The sequence below is a fragment of the Dreissena polymorpha genome, chromosome 1 (assembly GCF_020536995.1).
Source record: "Dreissena polymorpha isolate Duluth1 chromosome 1, UMN_Dpol_1.0, whole genome shotgun sequence".
NCBI lineage: Eukaryota > Metazoa > Mollusca > Bivalvia > Myida > Dreissenidae > Dreissena > Dreissena polymorpha.
The window spans coordinates 101,912,836-101,935,019 of record NC_068355.1 but is presented as its reverse complement, the minus strand read 5'-3'; the positions used below and the strand labels follow the sequence as shown (position 1 = coordinate 101,935,019).

The 22,184-nt window shown below is 37.8% G+C and overlaps 1 protein-coding gene across 3 annotated transcripts in view; it reads left to right on the top strand.

Moving 5' to 3' along the window:
* Positions 1-16,915, top strand: part of LOC127842999 (clathrin heavy chain 1) — a 54,021-nt gene extending 37,106 nt beyond the window's left edge. For 2 of the 3 annotated variants that reach the window (XM_052372837.1, XM_052372828.1), the window contains 11 exons: positions 1,003-1,271; positions 3,322-3,505; positions 3,954-4,146; positions 4,843-5,000; positions 6,297-6,461; positions 7,048-7,204; positions 9,125-9,243; positions 9,802-10,365; positions 11,044-11,265; positions 15,078-15,153; positions 15,457-16,915. In XM_052372837.1, the coding sequence (XP_052228797.1) occupies positions 1,003-1,271; positions 3,322-3,505; positions 3,954-4,146; positions 4,843-5,000; positions 6,297-6,461; positions 7,048-7,204; positions 9,125-9,243; positions 9,802-10,365; positions 11,044-11,265; positions 15,078-15,153; positions 15,457-15,575 (2,226 nt within the window). In that variant the 3' untranslated portion in view covers positions 15,576-16,915. The remainder of the gene's footprint in view (positions 1-1,002; positions 1,272-3,321; positions 3,506-3,953; positions 4,147-4,842; positions 5,001-6,296; positions 6,462-7,047; positions 7,205-9,124; positions 9,244-9,801; positions 10,366-11,043; positions 11,266-15,077; positions 15,154-15,456) is intronic. The other variant, XM_052372836.1, reaches the window with a different exon arrangement.
* The last annotated feature ends 5,269 nt before the right edge of the window (positions 16,916-22,184 follow it).

Here is a 22,184-nt window from a genome sequence, read left to right as displayed (position 1 = left end):
CGCTCCGTCTGTCAGTCCGTCCGTCACACTTTTCTGGATCCTGCGATAACTTCGAAAGTTTTTAATATTTTTTCATGAAACTTGGAACATGGATAGATGTCAATATGGACATTATGCACTTCATTTCATTTTGTTCCTAGGTAAAAAATTATGGTTGCTATGGCAACAAATAAACTAAAAATACTGCTGAAATGGTGGTTTTATGGATCCTGCGATAACTTTTTAAGTTCTTAATATTTTTTCATGAAACTTCAAACATGGATAGATGGCAATATGGACATTATGCACGTCATTTCATTATGTTCCTATGTCAAAAATTCTGGTTGCTATGGCAACAAATATATATATTTTTGAAATCTGAAAATGGTGGAATTTCTGACAATGGTGGAGCCGGTAGGGGACTTATATTGCTTGACAATAGTCTTGTTCAATTTGGCCTGTCTGTCTGTCATTCATTGTGTGTGTGTCTGTCCCAAAACTTTAACCTTGGTCATAACTTTTGCCATATTGAAGATAGCAACTTTATATTTGGCATGCATGTGTATCTTATGGAGCTGCACATTTTGAGTGGTGAAAGGTCAAGGTCATCTTTCAAGGTCAAGGTCATCCTTCAAAGTCAAAGGTCATCCTTCAAGGTCAAAGGTCAAATATATGGCTTCATAGCGGCGCAGTAGTGGGCATTGTGTTTCTGACAAACACATCTCCTTGTTTCATGAAATCATTGAAACATAACTTTTTACTTATAATAGAAACTCAACATTTTCTATTAATAAAATTAATTTAACGTAACCTTAAATCATAAAAAACTAAAACTTTAACAATTACATCTTATTTTTTTCACAAAAAAATAGAAATTCAATTTTTCTGTGAATTATACTAACTGATTTTTAAGTAAATAACATAAACTGAACTCCCTAAAAATAGAATTGAAATTTTCTCTAAAAGAAGGAGACTAAACATTTTCCAATATTGTTACATCTATAAAAGATTTTTTCCCTTTAGGTGTGCAATGAGAACTCGCTGTTCAAGAGCCAAGCAAGATATTTGGTGCGCAGGCGTGACCCAGATCTCTGGGCCATGGTCCTGCAGGAGGACAACGAGTTCAGGCGCCAGCTGATAGACCAGGTGGTGCAGACTGCGCTGTCCGAGACCCAGGACCCAGAGGACATCTCTGTGACCGTGAAGGCGTTCATGACTGCTGACCTGCCCAACGAGCTCATTGAGCTGCTGGAGAAGATTGTACTGGACAGCTCAGTCTTCAGTGAGCACAGGTCTGTCAGTCAGCCCTATTTCTTTTCTTGGATACATATGCACATGACTACATGATTATGATAAAATTGGAAATGACCGTAAAAGGACCTTGAATATTAACTTTGATGTCTGGGATGCTGAGGCAATCTTTGTCAAAACAACCATTTTTATGCCCCCCTTCGAAGAAGAGGGGGTATATGGCTTTGCACATGTCAGTCGGTCGGTCTGTTGGTCTGTCCACCAGGTGGTTTCCGGATGATAACTCAAGAACGCTTAGGCCTAGGATCATGAAACTTCAAAGGTACATTGATCATGACTCGCAGATGACCCCTATTGATTTTGAGGTCACTAGGTCAAAGGTCAAGGTCACTGTGACCCGAAATAGTAAAATGGTTTCCGGATGATAATTCAAGAACGCTTATGTCTAGGATCATGAAACTTTATTGGAAGATTGATCATAACTCGCAGATGACCCCTATTGATTTTCAGGTCACTAGGTCAAAGGTCAAGGTCACGGTGACCCGAAATAGTAAAATGGTTTCCGGATGATAACTCAAGAACGCTTATGCCTAGGATCATGAAACTTTATAGGTACATTGATCATGACTCGCAGATGACCCCTATTGATTTTGAGGTCACTAGGTAAAAGGTCAAGGTCACGGTGACCCGAAATAGTAAAATGGTTTCCGGATGATAACTCAAGAATGCTTATGCCTAGGATCATGAAACTTGATAGGTAGATTGTTCATGACTCGCAGATGACCCCTATTGATTTTCAGGTCACTAGGTCAAAGGTCAAGTTCACGGTGACCCGAAATAGTAAAATGGTTTCCGGATGATAACTCAAGAACGCTTATGCCTAGGATCATGGAACTTCATAGGTAGCTTGATCATGACTCGCAGATGACCCCTATTGATTTTGAGGTCACTTGGTCAAAGGTCAAGGTCACGGTGACCCGAAATAGTAAAATGGTGTCTGGATGATAACTCAAGAACGCTTATGGCTAGGATCATGAAACTTCATAGGTACATTGATCATGACTCGCAGATGACCCCTATTGATTTTCAGGTCACTAGGTCAAAGGTCAAGGTCACAGTGACAAAACACATATTTACAAAATGGCTGTCACTACAACTGAGAGCCCGTATGGGGGGCATGCATGTTTTACAAACAGCCCTTGTTTTCAATAGAAAAACTTAAAAATCTGAGGCAATTTTGAACTGTTTTGGTATTAATTTAACGCATACACTGCTGTACAATGTTAAGGGGTGGCTGTGAACGGACTTAAAACGTTATGATATTAACTATTAGAGCAGTGTTATACTAGAATATGGCAAGTATCTTTAAATCTGGCATCTTATAACATTGTTTACAAATTTACTTACTTGTACAAAAACCCAGGTACAACTTAATTATCACATGTTTTTAATGTTTAAATACTTATCTAGCTGTCTTTTTTTTTATTGTAAACCATGAAATAGATTTTTAAATTGCTAGTCTAAGACTGATTTTCATCCATTCAAGGAATCAGGTGTATATATAAGAATGTATGATATGGCTACTTGATATCTGATTATGGCATGATAAAGGTCTCTTATATTTCTGTTTATATTGACCAGTTAGTTTTACTGTTATTATGCTCCCCCAAAATTTATTTATTATAGTCGCCACTTCGTCTGTCAGTGTGTGCGTCTGTCTGTTCGTCAGTGCACAATTTTTGTCCGGGCTATTTCTCAGCAACTAATGACCGGAATTCAATGAAACTTTATGGGAAGCTTCACTACCAAGAGGAGATGTGCATATTATCAGCGGGTTCTGGTCGGATGATTTTTCACAGAGTTATGGCCCTTTGAAATTTTCCTTAAAAAAATTCTTGTCCCCCCAACTACTGTGCCCTCAAGACGTTTCCTTTCATCTGAATATATAGTGCAATATTGTGACAAAAAAAACCTTTTGAGAGCATCACCCCTCTCCGACGGTTTCTTGTTTTATTATGTTTAAATAAATCTAGGTGTGTGTTTGAGTGGATGAGACTTGAATTACTATGAACTATGTATGAACTATTCCAGGAACCTGCAGAACCTGTTGATTCTGACTGCCATCAAGGCTGATCGCACTCGCGTAATGGAGTACATCAATAGACTGGACAACTACGATGCCCCTGATATAGCCAACATTGCCATCAGTAATGAGCTGTATGAGGAAGCCTTTGCTATATTCAAGAAGTTTGAAGTGAACACTTCAGCTATTCAGGTATTGGTTCTTTTCTTCTTTTAACTTGTGTTTTTTTAAATAATGTTGTAAATGATTGACAATTATGATGATTTTTTTGGGGCAATACAATTGTTAAGCAATTTTATTGTTGGTCATGCACCACCTGAATATTTTCTTTGAAATTTAAATTGCTAAGTGTGAGCAACAACACTTTAGACTGCAAGATTTTGTCGATGGCTTCCAATTTCATTGTCCAGGTGTGGATAATGTACGTTTTGGCTGATTACTTATAAGATTATGGCTGATTGGCACATGTGTTTTGAATTATTTATAAGATCAAGAACTTTTAGAACAATGTCTGTGGTAAATACTTTGAATGCTTTTATAAAGAGTAAGTAATTGTCAAATTTCACTAAAAGCAAGGCATCTTTCGTTTCTAATGTGTTTTTATTTAGGCAAATATTTTCATGGTTTCTTTTCCCTTTAGGTTCTGATAGAGCATGTGAACAACCTAGACAGAGCGTATGAGTTTGCTGAGCGCTGTAACGATCCTGCTGTCTGGAGCCAGCTCGGCCGCGCCCAACTCAACAGCAACCTGGTGAAGGAAGCCATCGACTCATTCATCAAGGCCAACGACCCCACACAGTACATGGAGGTGGTCAGTGTGGCCAGCCGGAGTGGTTAGTATCCAGGGTTGGGTCTTGGGCTGGTGTTTACCAGCCTTTTGTAAATCTGTAGTGAACATAACATTGGCATATGTGAACAATGCACACATGTCTGTCTCGATTGCAACAAACCAATTAATTATTACATGTGACAAATCTTTTACCATAGACATTTATTACTCTTTTTTGGGCCATATTTTGCCAGTTTAGCTCCAAACCAGCCTGTACGTTTCTTGCAGTCTGATCAGTCGTTACCCTGTCTCCTTATAAGACCAGAAAACCTTGCATGACTTTATAGTGGACAGAGTTGCTTGTGACCAGCCTGCCCGAATTCACAGGCTTATCTTAAGCTAATCTAGGTGTATTTTGCATGACATGGTTTATAAGTAGTATACATGGGCCAGTGTTTTTTCCCTGCCAATTCAGTAAATGTGTCTTGTTCTGAGAAAACTGAGCTTAATGCATGTGCGTAAAGTGTCGTCCCAGATAAGTCCGCACAGGCTAATCAGGGAAGACACTTTCCGCCTAAATTGGATTTTTGCTAAGAAGAGACTTCATTTAAACGAAAAATGTCATTATAAAAGCGGAAAGTGTTGTCCCTGATTAGCCTGTGCGGACTGCACAGGCTAATCTGGGACGACACTTTAAGCACATGCATTAAGCCCAGTTTTCTCAGAACCCGACGCATTTGCCTATGTGTTGTCTCTACAGACAACTGGGAGGACCTGGTGAAGTATCTACTGATGGCCAGGAAGAAGGCACGTGAGACTTTCATCGAGACTGAGCTTGTCTACGCCTTCGCCAAAACCAACCGCCTTGCTGACCTGGAAGAGTTCATCTCTGGACCAAACCACGCTAACATCACACAGGTAGATGCAGGGTTAGGTGGGGTGAAGTATTTGAGGATGGTAATGATATGATTTTTCATCCTTTCGTCTAATGTCCTTCATGTTATTGCTTGCTTATTAGTACTGAACTTTACAAGGTCAAAGTGAATAGTTATGGGGTTCTCAATAATATGGAGAGGGTAGATTATTTTTAACACCTGAAGTTGTACAGAAATACCACCTCATGATAATTGGGATAGTCTGTTATTATTGAACTCAATTCTAAAAATACATCTTTCTTTTAGTGTGGCTTAACAGTTCTCCCTAAAAGTCCATCTCTTGACCTTGTGGTTATGTGAACTAACAATGCCAGTGGAAAAAGTTGACACATCAATGTATAACAATGTGTGGTAGAGAAGAGGAAATCTGGCAAGGTTATAGTTATAGACCTATTTTGACGAAGATAGTGAAACATTTCAATATGTATCATAGTTGAAAAATAAAAGAAAATTGCAGTGATCCACATTTTAAGCATTTCAGTAATAATTTTAAAGTTATCCCTTAGTCAGTTAAACTAGACAGGTATAAATATGCAATCAGTTAAGAGTTAAGCTTTTATATGAAACAATATTATAGTACATTTGTTAGCAAATATTTGTTAGTTGTTTTGTTGGAATAAGATGTGGGGATAACACCCTTAAAATGGTTGTAATCATTAAAGTTTTTATTATTTAAATGAGACATTTTTGTGAATTTCAGTTGGTTATCCCCCGCAAAAGGCAGGGGGATATCAGATTGGCATTGTCTGTCCGTCTGTCTGTAATAAAAAAAAATTGGTTGGGAATATCGCTTCAACAAATTAGCTTGTTAATATAAAATTTGAATCTGCACTTGTGAAAATAATTGAAAGTTTCTCAAGTTTTAGAGCAGGTGGGTGATTTCCAAAAGTAGGAAGTGAATTTAAGTATATTTTTATTAAATCTTCAACATGGGTTGTTCTTAAATATTTGTATAAAAGTTACATGGTGATTAACTTGCCACCCTGATGTTAACCCATTTATGCCTAGCGTCTAGAAAAAATGCCTTGGCAAAAAGCGTAGACCCAGATGAGACACCGCATGATGCGGCGTCTCATCAGGGTCTGCGCTGTTTGCTTAAAGGAATTTTGGTAAGAAATATTCTAAATTTAGAAATAAATATACTAGACATTCCTAATTTTGGAAATAATTGATCCAATTTAGAAGGATGGGAGAGTCCACTAGGCATAAATGGGTTAATGAAATCACTGCCATGTGCATTGAGTTGATGACTCACATGCCTATGTTGCCTGTGTTGCAGGTGGCTGACCGGTGTTTTGATGACAAGATGTATGAGGCGGCCAAGCTGCTGTACAACAATGTGTCCAACTATGCGCGCCTCGCCATCACACTGGTGCACCTTGGGGAGTACCAGGGGGCCGTGGATGGGGCCCGCAAGGCTAACAGCACCAAGACATGGAAGGAGGTAATGGGTGGGGATTTATGAAGATGTGTACTACTTTGTAAATAATATGTTGTTATTCATGGAAAATAGATGTGTATGGCATTTCAAAATTCAATATTTCCATTTTACATGGATGAATGCTTTAAAACATTCCAGATTTTTTGGTAATCTTTGTTTCTATTCATAATGACAAATATTTATAAAGTAAAGTATTCTTTTGGGTTATTACATTGAAATGCTTTTACCATTTTTTACAGATATTTAAGACAATATTTTTGTTAGCTAGATGCTCAATTTTATCACCCTAGCACAAATTATTTTATGTCTTCATGATATTCTTGTCTGTTGAAATAAGTGCATGTTGTCTGTAAATAAATTTAGTGCATTGCAAGATCTCTTTATTGCAATAATTTGCTTCAAATTAATGAAATGTTTGGGATTTTAAATGTTAATAAATTTTAAATGTTAATGTAATTCACAGAAGTGCATTTGTATCTTAGTAAAAGAGGCCACAGGTAAGTTATTGCTGTAGTTAATTTTAAATATTTTACCACTGAAGCTTTAAGTACTTGTCACACTTAACAAAGTGCCCATCCCATGTTCCCAGGTGTGCTTTGCCTGCGTGAACAATGAGGAGTTCCGGCTGGCCCAGATGTGCGGTCTGCATATCGTGGTGCACGCTGACGAGCTGGAGGAGCTCATCAACTACTACCAGGATCGCGGATACTTTGAGGAGCTCATTGCTCTACTGGAGGCAGCATTAGGTACGCCCTAAGTTTACGTACCTTAAATTACTGTTGCCAGTAGTAGGAGCTTAAGGTGCAAGCAAAGCAAGTTACTTGCTTTAGTTCACATTGTTTGAATGATTGCTTAATGCATTTTACATTAGCAAACTTCTGATAACCCGCTTTTGATGCCCTTAGTAGGCATAATTGTTTTTGTCCGTCTGTCAGTCTGTTGGTCCGAAAACTTTAACATTGCCCACAACTTTTGCAATATTGAAGATAGCAACTTGATATTTGGCATGCATGTGAATCTCATGGAGCTGCACATTTTGAGTGGTGAAAGGTTAAGGTCATCCTTCAAGGTCAAATATATGGCTTCAAAGCGGCGCGGTAGGGGGTATTGTGTTTCTGAGAAACACATCTCTTGTTTTTATGCCTCCCCTTCAAAGAAGAGGGGGTATATTGTTTTGCGCATGTCGGTCGGTCGGTCGGTATGTCGGTCGGTCCGTCCACCAGATGGTTTCCGGACGATAACTCAAGAACGCTTAGACCTAGGATCATGATACTTCATAGGTACATTGATCATGACTGGCAGATGACCCCTATCGATTTTCAGGTCATTAGGTCAATGGTCAAGGTCACAGTGACTCTAAATAGTAAAATGATTTCCAGATGATAACTCAAGAATGCTTAGGCCTAGGATCATGAAACTTCATAGGTACATTGATCATGACTGGTAGATGACCCCTATTGATTTTCAGGTCACTAAGTCAAAGGTCAAGGTCACATTGACTCAAAATAGTAAAATGGTTTCCAGATGATAACTCAAGAATGCTTATGTCTAAGATCATGAAACTTCATAGGAACATTGATCATGACAGGCAGATAACCCCTATTGATTTTCAGGTCACTAGGTCAAAGGTCAAGGTCACAGTGACTCAAAATAGTAAAATGGTTTCCGGATGATAACTCAAGAATGCTTATGCCTAGGGTCATGAAATTTCATAGGTACATTGATCATGACTAGCAGATGACCCCTATTAATTTTCAGGTCACTAGGTCAAAGGTCAAGGTCACAGTGACTCGAAACAGTAATATGGTTTTCTGATGATAACTCAAGAATACTAAGTCTAGGATCATGAAACTTCATAGGTACATTGATCATGACTGGCAGATGACCCCTATTGATTTTCAGGTCACTAGGTCAAAGGTCAAGGTCACAGTGACAAAAAATGTATTCACACAATGGCTGCCACTACAACTGACAGCCCATATGGGGGGCATGCATGTTTTACAAATAGCCCTTGTTTCATATATAATAACCCTTTTCCATAGGTTTTTTATGCAATTCTTTCAGATATTGAACTGATTTTTGGTATGTCAGTCTTTATACATGCCCTACAGATAAAGTGCGAAATTCATTCTGGTCCATTGATTTTTTGCAAGGTTATAGTCATTGGACCTAGAAATTTCCTCTACAATAAATTGTTTTCCAGAGTTTTTTTACGTTTTGCTTTCAGAAAATGGGCTGATTTTTTAGTTAACCTACATGATCTACAGATGAAGTGTGAAATTTGTTCCTGCTCATTAATTTTTGGCGAAGTTATGGGTTGTTATTACCAATGTCTCTATAGGTACAATTTTCCGGATGTTTTTTACGCAACACTTGCAGATAATGAGCTGCTTTTTGGTATGTGAGTCAACCTACATTACCTACAGATGAAGTGTGAAATTTGTTCTGGTCCATTGATTTCGGCTAAATTATGGGCCTTGTTTTCTCTTAAATAGCTGCTGTGCGGCTTCAAAGCGCACTAGGGGGCTTTGTGTTTCACAAATGCAGCTCTTGTTCTTAATATTCCTTGGGTAAATAATGTGATATGTTTATCAGTTTGCTTTCTTTAAACCTTTGGTATTGTTTTCTTTCATTACACCATGCATATGCTTCACGTTGTCTTGCAGGGTTAGAACGGGCTCATATGGGCATGTTCACAGAATTAGCAATACTCTACTCCAAATATAAACCGGAGAAAATGAGAGAACATTTAGAACTCTTCTGGTCTAGAGTCAACATTCCAAAGGTAGGTGTGCTAGTTCAAGTAAGAGATATGAAACAAAGTTGCATAATAATAGGTTAAGTTAATTGATTTTGACGGGAGAACTTTTATGATATAAAAATAATTGATGATTCCTATTCAGGAAAAACAGTTCCCATTACAATTGAGTTATCAACAATGGCTATGTTTTGCGTTATGATATAAGAATTGTTAATATTATCCAAGCATGCAAGATTAAGTTACTTTGGCACGTATAATGATAAAAAAAAAATTAAACAACTTTTTGTTATTAAACTTTTTATCCACTGAACGTTATATTGTCTTGATAGGAAGTTTCCACATCAGTCCGTTGTTTTTTTTTAAAGAGAGGCAATTTCTACAGACTATATTGGGAATTTACAAAATGCCCATTTTCAACATATGAACTGATTTACAATGTTGCAAACAACACTTTAGTTGTCCACATATATAATTATGTTTCAAACATATCTTGCTTACATTCAATGTGTTTCAACCTTATAAATTAAAAAGTTGCATCTTTAATGTTCAACATATTCAGCAAGTTTTCTACCTGTATTGTAGGTATTGCGCGCAGCAGAGCAGGCCCACCTCTGGCCAGAGCTAGTGTTCCTGTACGACAAATACGAGGAGTTTGACAACTCCATCCTGACGATGATGAACCACCCGACGGAGGCGTGGCGCGAGTCCCAGTTCAAGGACATCATCACAAAGGTGGCCAACATCGAGCTGTACTACCGAGCCATCCAGTTCTACCTGGACTACAAGCCACTCCTGCTGAATGACATGCTGATGGTTCTCACGCCACGACTTGACCACACCCGAGCAGTCACGTTCTTTGACCGTGTCAACCAAATCCCACTTGTGAAACCATACCTGCGGGCCGTTCAGAAGAATAACAACAAGGCAATTAACGAGGCTCTGAACAATCTTTTCATTCTTGAGGAGGATTACCAGGGACTCCGCGCATCCATAGATGCCTATGATAATTTTGATAATATAACTCTGGCCCAGCGTTTAGAGCGGCACGAGTTGATAGAGTTCCGTAGAATAGCAGCGTACCTTTACAAGGGCAACAACAGGTGGAAGCAGTCAGTGGACCTATGCAAAAAGGATAAATTATTTAAGGTGAAAACATTGTCCATATGGTTATGTCTTTTCTAACTTGAGAATGAGATTTGTGGATATGATTCAGCAATACCATATTTCCAATAATTGATAATCTCCGCTCAATTCTGAAGAAATTCTGCATGGAAAGTCAGAAACACAAAATTAGATGATTGTAATCTAATTTTATGTAGATTTGTCAGAATTAAAAAATTTGTTTAATTATATTATGAAGAATTGAATGACTCTTTAAAGTAACGAATTAATTTTAAAATGCTGCGCCAAAGTACATTTTATCAATAAAATTATAAGTCCCCTACCAGTTTCACCGGAGGGGACTTATGGTTTTCGCTCTGTGCGTCTGTCTGTCACACTTTATGGATCCTGCGATAACTTTAAAAGTTCTTAATGTTTTTTCATGAAACTTGAAATATAAATAGATGGCAATATGGACATTATGCGCGTCATTTATTTTGTTCCTACGTCAAAGATTCTGGTTGCTATGGCAACAAATATTTTAAAAAAATAATCTGACAATGGTGGAATTTCTGACAATGGTGGAGCCGGTAGGGGACATATATTGCTTGGCAATAGTCTTGTTATATATTGTATAAGGTTATTGACGTCAAAGTGTTACTCTATTGTAAAGCTACTCTAAATAATAATTATAACTTACATATAAAGTTATTTTTGCTCCAGGATGCAATGTTATACGCGGGTGAGTCAAGAAACATTGACATTGCTGAGGACCTCATAGCCTGGTTCCTGGAGAGCAAGTACCACGAGTGCTTCGGCGCCTGCCTGTTCCAGTGCTATGACCTCCTGCGACCTGACACAATCCTTGAGCTAGCGTGGCGCCACAACATCATGGACTTTGCCATGCCGTACATGATTCAGGTCGTCAAAGAATACGTTACAAAGGTAAGGCATTGGGAAGTGTATAAGAAGTTTTCTGAAATGCGTTGAATGCTTGGGACACATTATATTATTTGACCATAAATTATATATAAAAAATTAAGGCCAGTACCCAACCTGTTTTAGATTTCTTTATCTGCCTTTTGATTGACTTTAAATGTCAACATGTGGCTTCATTTGTATTTGGTAACATTATGATAAATAAACAAATTATAAAAAGCGAGCAATGTCATAGATTCAGACCAGCCTACACAACCTATTAGGCTTGTCAGGTGTTTCCCTGCCCACTAATAACACTACATGACTTGAATGTGTAGCGGTTAGCACCTGACCAACCAGACTGCATGAATTGGCAGAGCATTGTTATGTTGGCGGCATATTGCATAAGGTCCTTTTTAGCTCGACTATTATATATGAAATATATTATAGTGGAGTTATCCTACTCACCCCGGCGTCGGCGTTACCATTAGCATTAACGTCTGCGTTATTGTGCAAATGTTTAAGTTTTCGTACTTCCCCAATTATTTTCATTGTCCCTTGACATATTGCTTTCATATTTTGCATACTTGTTTACCAACATGACCCCAACCTATAAACAAGAGCATACAACTCTATCAAGCATTTTGTTATAATTATGGCCCCTTTTCCACTTAGAATTTGCAGCAAATGTTTAAGTTTTCGTACTACCCCATTTATTTTCATTGTCCCTTGACATTTTGCTTTGATATTTTGCATACTTGTTAACCAACATCACCCCAACCTATAAACAAGAGCAGACAACTCCATCAAGCATTTTGTCATAATTATTGTCCCTTTTATACTTAGAATATGCATATTATTGATAAATCTATGTTAAAGTTTGCGTACTACCCCAAATATTTCCTATATCCTTTGACATATTGCTTTTATGTGTTGCATACTTGTTTACCAACATGACCCCAACCTATAAACAAGAGCAGACCACTGTATCAAGCATTTCGACATAATTATGGTCCCTTTTACACTTAGATAATTGAACATTTTGCTTATATTACTTCTTTATTTATGATTACATTTTATTATTACTTTGACAAAACAACACTTACCTGAATACCACAATGGATTCCACCCAAACAATACCCCACGCCCCTACAAGAATCCCTTCCCCCCCCCCCCCCCCCCCAACCCCAACCTCACCCCCCCCCCCTCAAATTTTTATGTCCCCACTATAGTAGTGGGGGACATATTGTTTTTGCCCTGTCTGTTGGTCTGTCTGTCTGTTGGTCTGTTTGCGCCAACTTTAACATTTTGCAATAACTTTTGCTATATTGAAGATAGCAACTTCATATTTGGCATGCATATGTATCTCATGAAGCTGCACATTTTGAGTGGTGAAAGGTCAAGGTCAAGGTCATCCTTCAAGGTCAGAGGTCAAATATATATGGCCAAAATCGCTCATTTTATGAATACTTTTGCAATATTGAAGATAGCAACTTGATATTTGGCATGCATGTGTATCTCATGGAGCTGCACATTTTGAGTGGTGAAATGTCAAGGTCAAGGTCATCCTTCAAGGTCAGAGGTCAAATATATGTGGCCCAAATCGCTTATTTTATAAATACTTTTGCAATATTGAAGATAGCAACTTGATATTTGGCATGCATGTGCATCTCATGGAGCTGCACATTTTGAGTGGTGAAAGGTCAAGGTCATCCTTCAAGGTCAGAGGTCAAATATATGTGCCCCAAATCCCTTATTTTATGAATACTTTTGAAATATTGAATATAGCAACTTGATATTTGGCATGCATGTGTATCTCATGGAGCTGCACATTTTGAGTGGTGAAAGGTCAAGGTCAAGGTCATCCTTCACAAGGTCAGGATCATCCTTCAAAGTCAAACGTCATATAGGGGGACATTGTGTTTCACAAACGCATCTTGCTATTTTTATTTTTTTAAACATCATCTAATAAATTACCCCACCCCACATTATACCCCCCTCTCACCCCCCCCCCTACCCCCCAACCCCCCCCCCCCCCCCCCCTCATTTTTATGCCCCCCTTCGAAGAAGAGGGGGTATATTGCTTTGCTCATGTCGGTCGGTCGGTATGTCGGTCCGTCCACCAGGTGGTTTCCAGATGATAACTCAAGAACGCATACGCCTAGGATCATGAAACTTCATAGGTAGATTGATCATGACTCGCAGATGACCCCTATTGATTTTGAGGTCACTAGGTCAAAGGTCAAGGTCACGGTGACCCAAAATAGTAAAATGGTTTCCGGATGATAACTCAAGAACGCATACGCCTAGGATCATGAAACTTCATGGGTAGATTGATCATGACTTGCAGATGACCCCTATTGATTTAGAGGTCACTAGGTCAAAGGTCAAGGTCACGGTGACCCGAAATAGTAAAATGGTTTCCGGATGATAACTCAAGAATGCATACGCCTAGGATCATGAAACTTCATGGGTAGATTGATCATGACTCGCAGATGACCCCTATTGATTTTGAGGTCACTAGGTCAAAGGTCAAGGTCACGGTGACCCGAAATAGTAAAATGGTTTCCGGATGATAACTCAAGAATGCATACGCCTAGGATCATGAAACTTCATGGGTAGATTGATCATGACTCGCAGATGACCCCTATTGATTTTGAGGTCACTAGGTCAAAGGTCAAGGTCACGGTGACCCGAAATAGTAAAATGGTTTCCGGATGATAACTCAAGAATGCATACGCCTAGGATCATGAAACTTCATGGGTAGATTGATCAAGACTCACAGATGACCCTATTGATTTTGAGGTCACTAGGTCAAAGGTCAAGGTCACGGTGACCCGAAATAGTAAAATGGTTTTCGGATGATAACTAAAGAACGCATATGCCTAGGATCATGAAAATTCATAGGTAGATTGATCATGACTCGCAGATGACCCCTATTGATTTTGAGGTCACAAGGTCAAAGGTCAAGGTCACGTAGACCCGAAGTAGTAAAATGATTTTCGGATGAAAACTCAAGAACGCTTTTGCCTAGGATCATGACACTTCATAGGTACATTGATCGTGACTCACAGATGACCCCTATTGATTTTCAGGTCACTAGGTCAAAGGTCAAGGTCACAGTGACAAAAAACGTATTCACACAATGGCTGCCACTACAACGAACAGCCCATATGGGGGGCATGCATGTTTTACAAACAGCCCTTGTTTTTAAGCATCATCTTATAAATTACCACACCCCACATTATACCCCCCTCTCACCCCTACCCCACCCACCCCACCCATTTTTTTTAAAGATGTATTAAATAACCCCACCCCACATTATACCCCCCTCTCACCCCCCCCCCCCCCCCCCCCCTACCCCCCACTCCCCTATTTTTTTTTAAAACATCATCTTATAAATTACCACACCCCACATTATACCCTCCTCTCACCCCCCCCCCCCCTATCCCCCCCCCCATTTCTTTTTTCATTTTTTTATTTTTGAAAGATCATCTAATAAATTATTGAATATGAACAATTTCCCCATGATAGCTTACGTTATACTGTCAAGCACTCGAATAGTCGAGCGCGCTGTCCTCTGACAGCTCTTGTTTTAATTGCGCAGCTGAAGTAAATTTGATTTCTGAACGACGGAGTCTTTATGCTTGAAGAAAATTAAGAGATTGGGGTCCTGCAGCCTTGCAGTCATAAATGTGTCGCGTTTTGAAAAAACTGGGCAAAATGCCTGTGCGTAAAGTGTCCTCCCAGATTAGCCTGTGCATTCCACATTTTGTCCAATTTTCACAGAACAAGACACATATGTGATGTTTTTTCACTCTGAACTCTTTGATTGCCAGGTGGACAAGTTGGAGCAGTCGGAGAATGTGAGGACGGAGGAGGAGGAAAAAGCTGTTGAACAACCCATAGTCTTTGGTGAGTTCATCACACATTCCCTAGGCTAACGAAACGTTCCAGGATAGAATCAGTTCAGAATGATACAAGAACTTTGAACTTGTTTGTTAAGACTTCTGTTTTTGCTAGATTTTACTCGTATAGTATAATTAATGGTTAGAAAACAAAGTGATAAAATAATATTTGCATGATAGTCTTGAGTACTCCTGATTGATTGGAGATGGACTCATGAATGTTATGTCAGACAACATAATTGATCTTAAAGTTTACATCCTGAAGACGCTTGTGCTCATGTAACTAATGCCCTGTATTGTCTATCCTTAGCAGAGCCCCAACTGATGCTGACAGCTGGACCGGGCATGGGACCTGTCCCTGGAGTGTATGGACAACCAGGTTATGGAGGACCAGCGTACCCCGGACAGCCCTATGGGTACAGCATGTAGACCCGGGCCATAACACCCGCCCCGTCATGGTCGCTCTCTGCCGCTTGTGAAAGGCTGGTTGCTGTTGCCTTTGAAAAATGACCTGTTACTATTTACTATACTCCTTTTTCTGCGCTTCTTAGCAGATGATTGTGACCATTATAAACATTTTTAGTAGCGTTTTATAATAATTTGAGAATTCGTTGCACTCATAGATTAAATGTTGAATTTTATTTGTTAGCGTTGAAAATACAATGTGATTGTGACTATTGTATGTTTATTAGTGTGTTGGTGAATTGTAAACTCTGCAATTTGACATGTATAAATGAACATTTGGAGTAACATAAATGTTCATGTATGTCATAATCATCTATTTCAAAGTGGGACCCATCAGTAGTTGTGCGTTGATATTTATTTTGTTTTAAAAGTGGTTGGTTAGTTACATTACGAAAGACATATAGTTTGTATGTAAATGATGTTGTTATTAAATATTGTCTTTGACTTGGCAAGTATCGTGTCTGCACGTATTGTTCACTGTATTCACAGAGCTGTGTATGTATGTAATGAATATATATCCTTTAAGAACGTTGTGAGATGCAATAGCCAAAACAGTGCTTAATATTGTTCAAGTGGTAGATATAGGATATTAAGTACTGTAAACATAATTCAAATCAAATGTGTTACTAGGTTAGGTCCATATTTGTCAAATTAATTGGTAAACTATGTTCTGTTGAATACATTCCTTGAATTTGTAGTATGCATTGTAGACCACACTTTTATTCAATAAATAAAATAAAAACTTAATACTATAGTTATATACAGGTCTTTTGCTAGTGAACCTGTTATAGAGTCACCAGTGAAGTATTATTTTGTCTTCTTAACTTCATATTGGTTCATTCAATTGTTCAGACCACTTGTATACAGAATTTATCCTAAAATATAATCGTTATCATATAGAATGCATGGGTTCATTGTTTTCAGAGTGCTTGTGTTTGTATCGAAGATTTTATTAATTTATGGTTGAATATTTATATTGTATCGAAATGGATGTATATAATTGTTAGAAAGATGAAATACATGTACTCTGTAATCACATTATGTTTTCCTTCCCCAAATTGCTTGATTAAATCACATTGACTTTTTTAGCCAATCAAAAGCTGTGTAACTGAATCACCTGTTTCATGAAAATTGCTTAATCATCAAAGCATTAAAAATTCCACAACAGAAATAAGGTCACATAAACGACGTTTCTGGTTTTTCTGGTGGGATTTTCTAGTAAGAGATAAACAGAAAATCCTAATGTGGATTGTAGTACACAACTTGTATTTTCAGTACCCAATAGAAATAAATATTGAATAATTGTCCATTTTGTTGTGTTTGATTGTAATGAAAACTGCATGTGTGCAAAGTATGTTTTAAAACTGTGCAGATATATTACTACATGTTTAAAAAATCCAATTAAAAATTCGCTTTAATAGAACTTCATATTAAAAAATCCACCAAGCACACCTTGAATACCTTTTATTGTAATAAGGTCGTTACATGCGTGTTTCTTGTCAAATCATAGGCTCAAACATGTTGGGCTGCTGTGATGTCCATTAAAGTACAAGTTTTATTAATTTGAATATGAACCCATATCAAAATAATAGTGAGTAATTTTACTTTATGTTCCAACCAATATTGAATTTGAACATAGTATGATACGTTTGACGTATCTTGGTTTACAACTTGTTAACATGAAAATCAGTTCGTCTCCGTCTGTCATGTGCTATTATTACTTGGGATTTCACATATGGACATGACCTATCCTGAGGATATATATATAACATAATTTCAAAGTTGAAAATCACCATAAGTAACTTTTTGAAAAGCGTGAGTATTTGGTAGAAATGTGAGCCTCATATATTATACCCTTAAGGCAGAGGACACACTTCGACCTAAGGATAAAGGTTTGTATACAGCAATATATCACTTGACAACTTGGAACAATTCTTCACTAGAAGGGGCTTTTTGCATAAAACGTGTTTCAACCTTCAAAGAGGGTCAAAATTTTAGGATAAGGGTCAAAATTCAGTAATACAGTTGTACAAATGTTTATGATAACCTGTATCTGGTGTTATATCAATTGAAATATTTAAACAATAACACAGTAGTAATAACCTTGTTATTTCTCTTATGCTGTTTGGAGGTTGCGACCAATTGCTCATGCAATACACAAAAATTCAATAACAAGCATTTTGTTTTCTGAAGTAAGAACAACATTCAAGATAGTAGAACATTAACTGCTTCGAAACAGAACAGATAATATTGTTTAGCAAGATCGCAGGGTACTTAACATTTACTGTTCAATTGTCTGACATGGGCTATATAATTAGATTTTATAATATTGTCTGTGCTTTGGTTCAAAAGATTGCCACAGAACAGCTTAAGATGATGACTCTATCATTCATTCATTTTGTATCACAGAGATTGATGTGTATTTAAAAGTACATGTGCACGTAAACTATGAAGGATTTCGAAAAGGACAGAAAGGATACAATTGATGTTTTTCTCGCAAAATCGCAGGCTTTATGATTTACCCACGTTTAAAGCTCAAGCTGTGACATTTTGCGATATTCCATACGTGTAGATGATTTTATGTTTTGTTAAAGTAAGTTTTTATAATGACTATGGGCTATTTTATACTGTAGAATAGCAACGATGGCAGCCATCGTGTCATTCTCTGAAAGACAACAAAAAAACTTGGATATTAAACATATATTGTCAACATAAAGAGCTTGTAATGATGATTATGACTATGTGGTACATGTTATAACATTACTCTTTTTACCTAAGCCTTAAATATCGTAATTTCGTGGAGTAGGAGACCGAAACGTGTAATAATTGCTAAGGATGTTGAGTATAACATGTGTTGCATTTGCTAAAATAATTACGATTATTGAGTTGTGACTATATAGGAAACTATCGTGACATAATATTTCTGTAATATATAAAACAATTGTCTGTGACGCTTACTCAGCTTCATATCATGTACTTATAGCGCCCTAATGGTGCTTTTGATTTGATAGTCTGTTGATGAGACGGAGGATCAAGATTGAGGTCATGATAATTATGACTAGAAATGGCGCGGCAGAAGCCGACGCGTATACCCACGCCGCATGTTTGACCCAGGGGCGCCCCATGGTTGGTAATGGGTCCATGCATAGTTGAGATTGACCGTATTGTCATAAGAAAAGTTCAGTAACAATTAGAAGTGAATCGGTGTAGAAATGAAGAAATTATATTAGGAGACAATTTGGGGTGGGTGTGGCCTATTATTGGCGGGGCGCCCCAGGGTTGGCAAAGGAGCCATACATAGTTGAGATTGACCGCATTGTCATAAGAGATATTCAGTATCAATTTGAAGTAAATTAGTGTAGAAATGAAGAAATTATAGTAAAAGGAAATTTTGGGTGGGCGTAGCCTATGTGAACCGGGCGCCCCAGGGTTGGTAATGGCGCCATGCATAGTTGAGATTGACTGTATTGTCATAAAAGAGGTTCAGTATCAATTTTAATTAATCAGTGTAGAAATGAAGATATTATAGTAAAAGGCAATTTTGGTCGGGCGGGGCGCCCCAGGATTAGTAATGGGGCCATGCAAAGTTGAGATTTACTGTATTGTCATAAGAGAGGTTCAGTATCAATTTGAAGTGAAACGGTGTACAAATGAAGAAATAATAGTTAAAGGCAATTTTGGGTGGGCGTGGCCTATGTGGGTGTGGCCTATTATGGGCGGGGCGCCCCAGGGTTGGTAATGGGGCCATACATAGTTGAGATTGATCGTATTGTCATAAGAGAAGTTCAGTATCAATTAGAAGTGAATCGGTGTAGAAATGAAGAAATTATAGTAAAAGACAATTTTGGGTGGGTGTGGCCTATAATGGGCGGGGCGCCCCAGGGTTGGTAATGGGGCCTTACATAGTTGAGATTGACCGTATTGTCATAAGAGAGGTTCAGTATGAATTTGAACTTAATCGGTGTAGAAATGAAGATATTATAGTAAAAGGCAATTTTGGATGGGCAGGGCCTATGTGGGCGGGGCGCCCCAGGGTTAGTAATGGGGCCATGCATAGTTGAGATTTACTGTATTGTCATAAGAGAGTTTCAGTATCAATTTGAAGTGAATCGGTGTAGAAATGAAGAAATTATAGTAAATGGCAATTTTGGGTGGGCGTGGCCTATGTGGGCGGGATGCCCTAGGGTGGGTAATGGGGCCATGCATAGCTGAGATTGACCGTATTGTCATAAGAGAGGTTCAGTACCAATTTGAAGTGAATCGGTGTAGAAATTAAGAAATTATAGTAAAAGGCAATTTTGGGTGGGCGTGGCCTATGTGGCCGGGGCGCCCCAGGGTTGGTAATGGGGCCATGCATAGTTGAGATTGACCTTATTGTCATAAGAGAGGCTCAGTATCAATTTGAAGTAAATCGGTGCAGAAATGAAGAAGTTTAATGTAACATAACATTAAAAAAATGAGTGAAAATCTCTGACCCGGCCCCGCCTCAACCCCCATTACTTTTGACCCAGGGGTCAGATAAAAATTCCGTCACTGTCACCGTCGCACATATGCTCATAGCTACCATGTATGTAAGTTTCAAGGTTCTAGTGCTAATAGTGTAGGAGGAGCAGGTGGCCAGGACTGACGGACGGACGGACGGACAGACGCACATCAATACAATATCCCCACTTTTTCTCCGAAAAACGTGGGGATCAAGATATTGATCAAATAACGACATTGGTTCAAGATTATTGTGATGATGCAGATAATGGTAATTATGCCAAATCCACATTTGCAAACTTTATGATATTGTGAAAATTGATTGTTATATCAGAATGTATGCATTTAATATACAGGTATACACAGATTTAACTATTGTCATATGCGTATTGCTTTATTATTATATTTCACTTGTTAATTAAAGATCCACTCCGTTTCGACCCTTTTCGAAGACAAAGCTCATTTAAGACCAGTTAATCAATACTATGAACGCTTAAAACGTTGATGAGGTATGTTAGTAAAATATTTATATCGTCGTTATCGAACTCTTGGTTCTCCAGTGATACTCTATTGTATCACAGTAGCGAAACAACCGCGTTAATTCTATAATCGAAGAAGAGTTTTACCGACCCGCTTTTCGTCACACATCCCGCACCGTCAATCAACTTGTTTCATAGCTTATTCGCTTGAATTCTAATACTTCATTAAGTGATAACAACTATTAATTTGTGTAGTGGCTACTTAACTGTAACGTTCAGTGGCATATGGTGTTAATCATACGAGTTTTTTAAGATAATATTGTTTAAATTTATTCTCGATTCGCTTAGATTCCCTTTTTGTTAAGTTTTTAATTCTTCTCAGAATGAAAAACTGTAACAATGAACTTAACACCTAAATATTTACAAAACCAAACATATTGTAGTATTGCGTAACGTTTAAAGAGGAACAATGGCGATAACCTTGGTCGAAGGATCGATGTTTGTTAACGATTAACTCCGGTGTCAGAACTAGCTAAACGAATAATTATAATTTAATATGCATACAATTTTGTTAACGCTGATGGAAGTTTAAAATAAGCATAACATTTTCAGAATGTTTCAGTTTCACGGTAAATAACATTACTGACAATCTTGTTTGCGTATATTGGCTAATCACCTTTTCAGTGATTATTATCGGATAGAGCATGTGATACTTTGTACAATCTATTTGTAATCAAATCTTCGACGAGTACAAACACAAGTGAGATCTATTTAATGTTTCAAAACATAAGCAGAATGATTTTGTACGATCGATAAACAAGTTACAAGATAAAATTTCTCATTCTATCGTTAAAGCGGTAAGGACGATTGGAGTTTAAGTTTAAAAAAAGAATAAGTCTGCTTGCGCAATGTAAGTTATTGATCGACGGATAAATATAGGTCATCCTATCAAAATTGATTGAAAATTTTACAACACCCCTGGCCTGGAAGTCTGCCAACAAAGATATACTTAATCTTGTCATTCGATTAGGTCTCGTCTTTGTGTGCGTACGATATCCGCCACATGCGTTTTAAGTAATAAGCAGCAATGGAGCTGGTATGTACTATTATTTGTTTACATTATTTGGCATACGTGTTGTACATAATTAAATGGCATACGCATCGTACTTTCTCTTTAAATGTATGTAATCTAACATTACCTGTCTTATGATGACATGATTTTGATTAAGTATTTGTATATATTTGCTTTGTTTATACTCGGGATACATCTTTAAAGAACTATTGTATTTTAAGTAGAAATATTTAATGGAATTAATCAAGATCCGTTTATTTCCAGCAACACGTTATGATCGTTTATAATTCAATCAATAAAACCTTCAGTGACGTTTTTATCCGTTCGTTTTCTCTCGGAACAAACCTTGTCCACATTGGTATGACAAAGTAAATATCGTAATTCACGCATTCACCAATTCAAGAATCACCTGACAAGAAAAGAAGCGCCTGATATAAATGTAAACATAATTTTACACATTTAATAGAAAATAGTGTACAATTAACATGTCATCCTCACATTTTCAGTCTGTTATCAAAAGTCCAGGCCTTGTAGTGACTA